Below are 12,424 nucleotides of genomic sequence, written 5' to 3' on the forward strand. Positions count from 1 at the left end.
TAACTAGAATTCAGTAGAGTGCTGTGCTGTTGAAGTCCACAATGCCTTGCCTGTGTGCTCTGGAATTGAACACAGGAGGATGACACATGTATGGCACAGTCAAACAGCACCACCGTGCAGCTGCCAGTGTAATACAGACCGCTTTTGTTTAGGACCCAATAAAGCGGTACAGTTTTGTTGATTTGTTTTTGTTCCTGATCTAAACATCAGTGAGTGGGTGATGCTGGCGTGGAGGAGTGTCCCATACAAACAGTGCAGCACTGCAAAACTGAATTCACCGTCTCTAAATCTTACAGGCCACTGCATTTACTAATTCACCTGCTCTAAATCCTACAGACCACTGCATTTACTAATTCACCGGCTCTAAATCCTACAGACCACTGCATTTACAAATTCACCTGCTCTAAATCTTACAGACCACTGCATTTACTAATTCACCGGCTCTAAATCCTACAGACCACTGCATTTACTAATTCACCGGCTCTGAATCTTACAGACCACTGCATTTACTAATTCACCCGCTCTAAATCCTGCAGACCACTGCATTTACTAATTCACACGCTCTAAATCCTGCAGACTACTATTTACTAACCTGATACAAGTTAAAAAAACAATCCAACATCTAGTCTAGCTTTGAAGACAACATGAAGCTATATAGAGCTGTAAAAAGGAAACATGTTTTTGCATTAAAATATTGCAGTGTACTGTATAAAATCAGAGCTAAGTGTTATTGCATTGGTGATGAGAGAGCCTTTGTTGTGATCTGCAGCATTTTCACAGGGCCACCTTAAGACCCCTTGGTGGGTTCCACCTTAAATCAATGAGATTGTATATCGAGAACCGCGGTGCTCAGCATAGCAAGGTGGTGACTGTCGCGGCCCGTCTCCTTTAGCGCCCAGGTTTCCCTGGAATTTGCAGGAGTTTTCTTGCAACTCTTTGAATTGCATGTGCCTGCTGTACAAGACAGCGCTTTGCTGAGGAGACAGATTTTCAGTCATAAGGAAGTGACCCCAGTGTTTTAAAATATCTGAAAGCCATGCACAGAAAGAAGCTTCTTCCCTTTTTTGTGATTGCTGTGAGTTTGTGGTTATCTGCTCCAGTCCATAGAAGACATTCACGTACAGTAGTGTAGAAACTAAATGAGTTATGTGTGTAAAGGAGCACGCTCAACAAGGACTGAAGCAACATTTACCATGCTTTCTTTATTGAGCCCAATACTCAAAAGTCACACTTTTACAACTTAATCACTACTATTGGACACAATAGTGAGGCCACTAGCAGAAATCAAGCAATGAGATCAGGTACCAGTTTGTGGGAGAAACAGCGGACACAGTGCTGGTGTGTGTTCATGAAGGAACCTGATGCTTCTCGAATGCACCTCCAAGCGCCTGCTGTTTTATACAGTCTCTACACCCCTTTGTGTGCAAAGTTTAGCTGCTGGCTTATCTCTGAGTGTCAGCGACATTTTGTCCAGACAACTCCTGCTTGCACCATTTCAGATGAAGTCAGTTTTATTGACACTTTCTCAGGCAATAAAACATTCTTTCACTGATGGCAGCAGATAACTGCACACTGTGCACAGCTGCACTCAGAATCATAGATTTGTATTGCTAATATTTTCACTGACTCTTTACAGTAGAGTAAACCCCGCGATGCTCTGTAAAGCTGTAAGGGGACTGGAGTTGTTGTGTGGACAAAGTCGTCCGTTATTGTCTAGCTTCGAGATGGAACGCAAATGTGGGGTTACACAGACATGAATACAAAAATAAACTTGAAGACTAAACTGTGAAAGACCTTGTTGTTGGGTACACAGGCTCGATTGTGAAAGTTGCCTCTGGTTTTGGCATGTTGTTTCTTCGGGAATATTCAGTACTGGCTGTTCTTGTTTTAGGTAGCCGTTGGCTCTGATGTGCAGCTGCGCTCTGTGTGGGAGTTCTCCAGCTGCTGGTGCCACTATAGGCCAGCCGTTTCTATTCCAAAACGAATATAGTGAAAGAGACCCGGCTCAACCCCCTCCCCTCTGTCCTTGTTTTTAGTGCGGCAGTGCCATCACCATGACGACCACGGTGACTCTCGAGGACGCCTTGTCCAATGTGGACCTGCTGGAGGAGCTGCCTCTCCCGGACCAGCAGCCCTGCATCGAGCCCCCTCCCTCCTCCTTGATATACCAGGTGAGTAACCGGCTCTCATTAAAGAGGTCATCGCTAACAGTACAGGCATGGAGATAAGACTAGCAGTTTCACCCGTTCCAGGTTTTACTACGAGCTTGACTAGCCACAGTATATAGGTAACAGGCTCGGGTGTGTCATTTAAACTCACAGTAAAACCAGGAACGGAGCAAACTGCTGTGCAGTGGGAGTCTTCTTCCCATCCCTGGTGCACTGGAGCTAGTGGTGTTGAGTATGCTGTAGGCATGCTGTACTACAGCAAAGCGAAATATGGATTTGGAACTGCTATGCAATAAGTGTCTTTGTATGATTTCCATCCCTGCAGAAGTCTAACTTCCATTTACGGCATTGGTATGAAATGTTTTGAATGAGGCTCGCTTATGCTGTAGAAAACATGTCTGTTAATGTTTCCCTTCCCTGGTCATTTCACCTCTGCACACTTTTTGAAGTCACAGGCTGCATAGCCTGTCCGTTATCAGGGGAAGCAGCTGGTTGGTTAATGGCAGGAAAGAAGGCTGGAGGGGTGGGGACAGTTTCACTCCCAAGGTTAAATGAGCACGAGAACCCGAGAGCAGAGAAGCCTTTTACTCTGTTGTGGTGTCCAGTAGTTTCAGATAGAATTCAAACTGCAGTAACATGTGCTTCTTTCAAAACTGCACAGTTGAGATATAGCCAATGGGAGTCCATTCATCATGTCACCACGCTTCCTGTGTTGTGGCAGATAAATAGGCTTTTAGAGTCAAAGAGGAAATCTGATCTGGAGCCTATAACATGGGTACCTATTAGTTACCCCAATCATGTGTGGGGGACAAGGTTCATGTCATGTCAAGGTTAACCTCTCAAGTGTGTTTGCTCTGTGCTGTACTTTCTAATAAGTGGAGGAACAAAGACCACATTCATTTCCAATGAACTGTAACATTGGAGCAACTAAGAACCGCTCTCTGAACTCTTTCAACACTGCAGACCTGCGTCCAGGTCTACTCAAACCTGCAGGCTGCTTTAAGAGGACAGGACTAGAACTCCACTCAAACCTGCAGGCTGCTTTAAGAGGACAGGACTAGAACTTCACTCAAACCTGCAGACTGCTTTAAGAGGACAGGACTAGAACTTCACTCAAACCTGCAGTCTGCTTTAACAGGATAGGGATAGAACTCCACTCTAAACAGCAGTAATCTAATGTAACCCTAGAGTCGGCTGGCTTTGTAGTTACTTCCTGCTGAAAGAGTTAAAATCCCAAACTTTGTTTTGGTCCCTTCACTTTGGAAACCAAATCCATTGTTGTATTATTTCAAGTCTTTGGCATTTCGTCACCTGTTTTAATCTCTATTTTATTTAATGGGGTTTCTTTTCCCTTTTCCTTTTTGTTCTTCCCATAGCCGAATTTCAATACCAACTTTGAAGACAGGAATGCCTTTGTCACCGGCATCGCCCGATACATCGAACAAGCAACAGTCCACTCCAGCATGGTAATGTACCCCAGCATTGACAATGACTTCTAATGTGCTTTACATGGTGCAGGATTTCTCCACCCTTTTCTGTTCAAGTCCTCAATTATTTGTTTTAAAAGGACATTTGACAAGACCTTAAAAGTATTCCCATATCCTGTTAGAATGTACCTTCTCTCCTCACATTAAGAATGATCCCTTCCCTTTGAAAGATATGTAAAGATGTATTTTTGTAAGTTCTGCTGCTAAAATGAATGATACCATGTGTCCCAGACAGTGGAACAGCAGGAAGTGTCTGAATATTCATTGTGTTTGTACAGTATCTGTCCATATTGCCTGCCAGTCTTGCAGTGACCCTCTGTTGAGTGGGTTCATGCTGTATAGCTCCGCTCCATGTTTAACTAAAGCACGGTTGGTCCTCTTCTCCCCTAGAATGAAATGCTTGAGGAGGGTCAGGAGTATGCCGTGATGCTGTACACCTGGAGGAGCTGCTCCAGGGCCATTCCACAGGTATGTGAAGGGTTACCCACGCAAGCAGATCTGCTGCTCTCTTTCCACAGGTATGTGAAGGGTGACCCACGCAAGCAGATCTGCTGCTCTCTTTCCACAGGTATGTGAAGGGTTACCCACGCAAGCCAAGGCTGGAGGAGAACTGTAAACCGTACTGTCTTACTGTTTAACTGAAACACAAACAGCGGAGTGGAGTTCCACATGCTTCAGTGGGGATTTGAATCTAGACGGTGCAGATGGTCGGAGTTCGAGCCTCTCTGGTTATGTCTCTCGTTTTGCATTTTGCGCTGAGACGTCACGTATGCTTTATATGTGTCACTTCTGTCTGCAGAGGCGTCGAGTCCTGGGGGAGCAGGTTGGCTGTCTCTGTTTGATTTGTGTTTGTTTTCTGTGGTCTCAGGTGAAGTGCAATGAGCAGCCGAACAGAGTGGAGATTTACGAGAAGACCGTGGAGGTCCTGGAGCCAGAGGTCACCAAGCTCATGAACTTCATGTACTTCCAGGTAACGAACTACCACTTACCAGTATATTAAATACGAGCCGTCATTTTCATCGTTGGTTTTTGCTCACTTTGCATGACATCATTCAGGGATGCTCATTCTGCCCCTGGTCTTGTAAATGTCGTATACTAACCCAGTATTGGAGGAATACATGTGAAATGATAAATATTTCAATGTATAGTCTACAGTAGCCCCTGCTTTATTTTGGTTTGGTATGACTCATAAGGTTGGGTTTTCTGTGGCTGTTTGTGCAAATCAGCAGGAAGCAATTCCAGTGCGTCCTCAGCACTGTCTGCCTGTGAGCTCCGGACGGGGTACGTGCTGTGAAGACTGGGATTGCCATTACAACATGATGCTGTCTGATGGGTAGCTTTCTGCCTCTTTATGGTCCTCATGTTGTCGAAGTACTCTTGTCAGAGATTAGGGAGGTTTGGAAACAGCAGGCTACACATTTCAATGCCATGTTCTGTCTTCGTTCACGTTGTTCTTAACTACTGCTGAATGATACTTGCATTTGGGTAGTAACACAAGGTACATGTCACAATTGATTACTTACAGATTAATGGTATGCAAACTAATTGATGTTTGATATAGTTATGGTGCACTAAATATACATGCAATCTAAATGACCAAAATATTACAACTATTTCTCACAGTAGTAATGACCATAAGTAATTTAGGGGGACAGAGTGCTTTACGCAATATCGTGACTCAAACGGTCAAGTAAAAATAGTCCAATATTATAAGAATCATGTGCAGATCAAGTCATTATTAAATCCTGCGTTTGAATAGGTGTGGTGCTCTCTTTGTGAACGGACTGTATTGTAGCTCTTTGCTGTTTGTGCCCAATATACTGTCATTCTAAAATGTAATTCATCTGCTAATGAACAGCTGCTTCACTTCGGTCCATCAGAAAAAAATGCTGTGCAATTACTTCCTGTTTCAATTGAAACAGCTGAATGCAGTTGAAATACTGACGTTGCTACTGTAGCTCACTGCTAGTACAGTAGTCACCCCTCGGGAAGCAAGCAAAGTGTTCTCTAAGACGGAGCTGACCACCAGACACAATATAAATCAATAAATATTTATTACTTGTCATGACGCATGTGCATCAACATATGAAATGAACACAGTAAGTAAGAGAAAAGCAATAGGCTAGTGTATGTTAATAAATATTATAACAAAGTAACAGATAAACAAACGTTAATAAATTAACTGTCAAACTAAGTTAACACAGCACCCCTACACACGTTAGAAAATGCAGTTCTAGATTAATTATGAATATCTGTACAGATGCAATATTCAAGACATGCACACAATTATTTAACAGAATGGTGAAGCAACTCGCCAGAACAGAAAACGCCAAATTGCTCTGCGACTTGTGTCTGATTTCAGGTTTTTTTCAGGAGTTTGAATTTCCAACGTTTTCTAGCAAGAGAAATAGCGGCGCTTTTCACAGTTTGTTTACATGCCATTTTGTAGCGATGAGGTGCACTTGTGGAAATCAGAATACAAAACGAAGCAATGATATGATGGCGGTTCTGGAAAGATTGAATAAACCAATCAGTGTGCTGCGATGACAAGCTTTTTAAACGAAGTTCCTGTTCCTTTGGGTGGAGCATTAACAATGGGGGGGACGGACACCAGTTTCACTACAAAACTTAGGTGACATGTTCTCTTAGGAGGTGTTCCTATACACGGAGACAACTGTATACACTTTAAACACATTAAATCATCAGTGTTTTTGTTGTTTTGCTGGTAGTAAAATGATCAGTGTTTTTGCAGTTTTGCTGGTAGTAAAATCATCAGTGTTTTTGTCGTTTTGCTGGTAGTAAAATGATCAGTGTTTTTGCAGTTTTGCTGGTAGTAAAATCATCAGTGTTTGTCGTTTTGCTGGTAGTAAAATCATCAGTGTTTTTGTAGTTTTGCTGGTAGTAAAATCATCAGTGTTTTTGCAGTTTTGCTGGTAGTAAAATCATCAGTGTTTTTGCAGTTTTGCTGATAGTAAAATCATCAGTGTTTTTGTCGTTTTGCTGGTAGTAAAATCATCAGTGTTTTTGTCGTTTTGCTGGTATCCAGGGCTGTGGTAACTCTGGCTCTGTCCCCTACAGCGCAATGCCATCGACCGGTTCTGTGGAGAGGTGAAGAGGCTGTGTCACACGGAGAGAAGAAAGGACTTTGTCTCTGAGGCCTACCTCCTGACCCTGGGCAAGTTCATTAACATGTTTGCAGTGCTGGACGAGCTCAAAAACATGAAGTGCAGCGTCAAGAACGACCACTCGGCCTACAAGAGGTGAGCAGGCAGCCTTGTGTCCAGGGCAACGCGATGGAGGGGCAGTGCAAATGCAAGACACCCCTTTGTGCTTCTAACACTGTCGCTTTGACCTGCTCCATCCTGTGTGTTGTAGTGTACTAGCGTTTAATAAGCAGGGCTTGCTCTCAGATACTCAACACGCCTGTGCTTGGTCATTGTTCACCAGGGGGACTGGAGGAGTTTCACTGCCTGCTGCTGAATAAGAGAGACACAAAGTCAAACAGACTTCTGTCTTTTAACAATTCTCCTGTTATACAATTAAGTGAATAAAATAATACAAGAGCTATTGGGGGGGGGATAGTGTGCAGCCTTTTTCATGGCATTGCTAGTTTAATAGTTTACTCTGGAGAGTGGTCACTAGATGGCAGTGTTTGCCTACTACCTTTACTGGTGGTAGACACACATGTAGAGCTGGCTTGTGTCTGTTATGATTGTCTACTTGGCTTTCAGATGTAAAATATTATTTTCTGAGCACAGTCATGTTTTTTCTCGTGGCCACAGCTCTGGCTTTTCTGTACTGCTAAAGATCACGGTTGCTAATTTTGTGCACACTTCCTCCCCCCCTGTTCATGAGGCAGGTGATTGTATTTTATTGCAGTAGAGGTACAGCTTGCACTGTGATTCCCAGCTGTACTTCTGTTTTATTAGATGAGTTCCCAGGATGTCTGAACACAGCAATACTCCAGGTAGAACCTGACCATTCACTCTTCAGATTGTATATACAAAATCAACACTGTTTTTTGTTGATCTGCAAAAAGCCCCAAAATATCAACAAAAAAATGAATGCAGAAAAAGGGGGAAAGCCTAACCCTTTATTCAGTGAACGTGTTCATGGGGTATCTCAAGTGAGGCGAGAAGGAGAATGCAGACAACCACAGACCAAGAAAGAAAGGGCTCTTCAATCTGTAAATTGCATGGAAATCAGAAGGAACAGAAAGTACTAGATAACGGTTTATTAATAATGGAGGTTATAGCTTAATGGGAAAGGGGAGCTGGTGCAGACAACTAAACAACCGCAGGCATGGAGACTGTGGTCAAAGCAAGGAAATCAATAAAGGAATGCAATAAAGAGCAGTCCTTCTGTTGCAGTTTAGTGTGCGTGCGTGTGTGTGTGTGTGTGTGTGTGTGTGTGTGGGACAGAGACCTGAACCCACAGAAGAGCTTTGTAGCAGTGGGTGTGGTCAGAACCTTATCATAGACATGTGAAGGACACTTGATCACAGGGCTCTTGTGGCCCTGTTTCATGACACTTCTGCATTTCAAGGTACAGGGTTTGCACTGTAATTATTTCTGTAGATTTCTTTAACTGGGTACACTTGTGTGTGTGTGGACTCTTATAAACACAGTACAGGTGCATAGACTCTTATAAACACAGTACAGGTGTGTGTAGACTCTTATAAACACAGTACAGGTGTGTGTACTCTTATAAACACAGTACAGGTGTGTGTAGACTCTTATAAACAATGATGTTCTTTGTGGTGGTGCTTCGTAACTCTTTATTGTGCTCTTTGTATTTTCTCAGAGCTGCTCAGTTCCTTCGGAAGATGGCTGACCCCCAGTCCATTCAGGAGTCACAGAATCTTTCAATGTTCCTCGCTAACCACAATAAAATTACCCAGGTACGGTATCTCTTGGAAAACAAAACTAGTAATGCACCACCAGGACTGCATTAGTACAGTCCCCCCACCCCCTCCCTACAGCTTTTAAACATACTCTAATTCAAGAACACACTTTAGATGTTACCCTGTGAAATACTAATGTATTCTGACTAGTGGTTCACTAACTGTACAGGTTGGAAATAAGACTTGAAATAACACCCCTGAGCCTGTGACTTCCAGGGTTTGTCTAACACTTGTGACCAATTAGGCTTGCCTTGCAAAACCTGGGAAGGTGCAAAGTTCCAGGCAGTGGTGTTTTCCGTGCTTGCTGTAAAGCATGCAGGTCACCTAACCACTTCACAGTTAAGGTAACAATATGCCCTGTAGACCATTGAAAGCTGGGTGTTGGAAACATGACCGCTTTGACCTGTATAATACACATGCATGCTAGTGTAAGCAGTTAGCTGTGTATGCTGTGGGAATTGCCAGGATGGCAAGACTGTGTCGTTTATTCATGCTGCTACCAACTGAACGGTACTGATGGGAACTGAGCAATGCACAGAGGCTCCACTCCTTGTAGTTTATAAAGCGCACCTCTGTTATACATTGAAGGAGAGATGTTTTCCTTGTGTGCTGGGTTGAAATGCCTTCAGTTTCCCTTATAAAAGTTCCCCACAGGAAAAGCACAGCAAAGTGTGATGAAGCACAATGAAAGCATGGTAAAGAACAGATAGGTATGGTAAAGCATAGGGAAGCACTGTAAAGCACAACGATGTGTGGTAAAGCACAGGTAAGCATTATAAAGAACAGCGAGGCATGGTAAAGCACAGGGAAGCATTATAAAGAACAGCGAGGCATGGTAAAGCACAGTGAAGCATTATAAAGAACAGCGAGGCATGGTAAAGCACAGGGAAGCATTATAAAGAACAGCGAGGCATGGTAAAGCACAGTGAAGCATTGTAAAGAACATGAGGCATGGTAAAGCACAGGGAAGCATTGTAAAGAACAGCGAGGCATGGTAAAGCATAGGGAAGCATTGTAAAGAACAGCGAGGCATGGTAAAGCACAGGTAAGCATTATAAAGAACAGCGAGGCATGGTAAAGCACAGGGAAGCATTATAAAGAACAGCGAGGCATGGTAAAGCACAGTGAAGCATTGTAAAGAACATGAGGCATGGTAAAGCACAGGGAAGCATTGTAAAGAACAGCGAGGCATGGTAAAGCATAGGGAAGCATTGTAAAGAACAGCGAGGTATGGTAAACCAAGGTACACTATGGTAAATGCATAGTAGTATAACCATGGGAAGAGCATGGATGAACTGCAGGAATGCTGTGGTAGTCTTATGTAAGGGTTTACTTGTCCGTTGCTGACCTGTGTTTGATTGTATTTCAGACCTTACAGCAGCAGCTGGAGGTTATCCCTGCATATGAAGAGCTCCTGGCTGATATTGTGAACCTGTGTGTGGATTACTATGAGAATAAGATGTATCTCACTCCCACCGAGAAACACATGCTGCTGAAAGTAAGACCTCTCTCTCTCTCTCTCTCTCTCTCTCTCTCTCTCTCTCTCTCTCTCTCTCTCTCTCACCTTTTAAATGTCTTCTCATTCTTCTGGTTTATAAATGTCAACAAATAAAGCCTAGAAGAGAGAGACTTGACACACCAGAGGCTGGTAACTTGTGGCTCTTCAGTAGCAAACCACAGCGAAGTTATTTCTGCAAGTGCGTGAATAATAATGCCTTGATGATACTTCAATGATGAGAATACATCAGAAGTGTTTTTTTCCAACAGCACGTGAGATAGCAACCCAACCCAATAGGTTAACAAGCCTTACAATTCTGATTGAAGTATCCACATTAAAGTAATTGTGGATACAGTTCCATACGTTTCCTCTGCCATGCCCATCCATTCATTTTATAGGTCTCAGATGTGGTTTTAAAAGTATTTTCATTTTAAAAGGTGATCTGCTTGTACTACTCTAGTTTATAGAAATCTCTGTTTGCACGCCATTTTTGTAGACTCTTGCACTTCTCCCCTTCAAGGGCTTCTTTTCTGTCAATAACCAATCAGCTGCCTCCTCTATTGATTGACATGCTTTCAGCCAGTAACATTCCTTGTACCCAGAAGCATTGCTGTATGAATGGAATTACCCTATTAAAAATAATGAAATAATCGAGAACAGAAGAAAATGAGAACTTTGTCAAGCTGGGCCTTGAGGATCCAAGCGATTGTGTCGTGTATGGAGAGAATGTGTCGCCTCAACAACATGAAACAAATTAAAAACGTAACTTTCTTCCCAGGTAATGGGCTTTGGTTTGTATCTGATGGATGGGTCAGTGAGCAACATCTACAAACTGGATGCCAAGAAGCGCATTAACCTGAGCCGCATTGACAAGTTTTTTAAGGTAAGCTTGTGAGCGGGGAGTGCGGTCTGCCGTGCTTGCAGACCGAGCAGGCTTGGTGGTCCAGTGGTTAGAGAAAGGGGCTTGTTCCCAGGAGGTTCCAGGTTCAATCCCAGCCACTGACTCACTGTGTGTGACTGTGGCGGAGTGTCCCGCCCCTATATATTTATTTATTATTATTTATATTATTGTTTGCGGCGCGGATAACAGCGCCGCGTATTTCTTATTGTGTTTATATTTAAAAACCTTGTGAGGATGCCTGGCTGATCAGCTACTATAAAAATCTGTGGATATAGCATGTGCCTTTACATGTGTACTCGTGTCACACCGCTTGTGCAATTGTGATGAAGCTTAGGAAGTTCTTTAGTGATAATTGAGGGTGTCGTGACAGTCTGTATGTCCATATGTGTTTCACACTTAGAGTGGATGTAAATAAAAAATTGTTAATTAATCAACACCCATTCTGGAGAGCAGAGTTTGTAGTGGCCCTACCTGCTGTTGACAGTTTTATGACATATTTCAATTTATTTTGCATCTCCATTCATTCATTCATTCATTCATTCATTCATTCAATTCTGTATTTGAACTTTAACAGTTCAAGATGGCCATTTTAGAAGTAATGGGGCTGACAGGAAAATGACATAATAAATCTGGACAAACCTTATATAATAGCCCTGTATTAAGAACCGGTTCTTCTAAATCTAGAGTGTTTGCAAATGTGTAATGTTGTAGTTTTATTTATTTATTTATTTTTATTACAGCAACTGCAGGTAGTTCCATTGTTTGGTGATATGCAGCTTGAGCTGTCGAGATACATCAAGAACAGTGCGCATTTCGAGGAGAACAAGTCCAGGTATGAGTCTCTCGGGTGTGGAGTTGCTTCACAGAGCTTGCTTTGCAGTTCATTGTTTTCCTAATTGATCGGTCTCCCTTGACAGAGCTTGCTTTGCAGTTCATTGTTTTCCTAATTGATCAGTCTCCCTTGACAGAGCTTGCTTTGCAATGCATTGTTTTCCTAATTGATCGGTCTCTCTTGAAACAGGTGGTCGTGCACCTCCACTGGCAGCAGCCCTCAGTATAACATCTGTGAGCAGATGATCCAGATCCGAGAAGACCACATGCGCTTCATCTCCGAGCTCGCCCGATACAGCAACAGTGAGGTCAGTGTTAGGGGTGTGTCTGTGCGCGCTGGTCAGGGTGGGTATATACTGTGTACAGGGGAGGGAATGGGCTAATAAACTCTTTTCAAACTCCTTTAACTTACCTTGTGGACTTCTCTTTGAAGGTGGCAGTATTAAGAAGCGATCTGAAGTCTTTCAGCTCCATGTGGTCTATTTCACATTATTGGTGAAAGTGATTCAATATTGAGCAACAGGACGAGTGAACTCTTTTTAAGCATGATGAAAAGAGGACGAGGGAATATAATGCAGGGCTTGTTTATTTATGTACACAAGTTTAATTGAACCACATACTTCAAAATGAAATTGT

General features: G+C 42.9%; 1 protein-coding gene across 1 annotated transcript in view; it reads left to right on the plus strand.

The window, feature by feature from the left end:
- The window catches only part of LOC131737952 (cytoplasmic FMR1-interacting protein 1 homolog), a 60,018-nt gene that overhangs the window by 7,749 nt on the left and 39,845 nt on the right, over positions 1–12,424 (plus strand). Inside the window, exons 2-11 of the mRNA XM_059030357.1 lie at positions 2,037–2,171; positions 3,545–3,634; positions 4,046–4,123; positions 4,524–4,625; positions 6,734–6,915; positions 8,459–8,555; positions 9,928–10,056; positions 10,835–10,939; positions 11,698–11,789; positions 11,979–12,096. Of these exons, the coding sequence (XP_058886340.1) occupies positions 2,055–2,171; positions 3,545–3,634; positions 4,046–4,123; positions 4,524–4,625; positions 6,734–6,915; positions 8,459–8,555; positions 9,928–10,056; positions 10,835–10,939; positions 11,698–11,789; positions 11,979–12,096 (1,110 nt within the window). The 5' untranslated portion in view covers positions 2,037–2,054. The remainder of the gene's footprint in view (positions 1–2,036; positions 2,172–3,544; positions 3,635–4,045; positions 4,124–4,523; positions 4,626–6,733; positions 6,916–8,458; positions 8,556–9,927; positions 10,057–10,834; positions 10,940–11,697; positions 11,790–11,978; positions 12,097–12,424) is intronic.

Source organism: Acipenser ruthenus, chromosome 9 (genome assembly GCF_902713425.1).
Source record: "Acipenser ruthenus chromosome 9, fAciRut3.2 maternal haplotype, whole genome shotgun sequence".
Lineage (NCBI taxonomy): Eukaryota > Metazoa > Chordata > Actinopteri > Acipenseriformes > Acipenseridae > Acipenser > Acipenser ruthenus.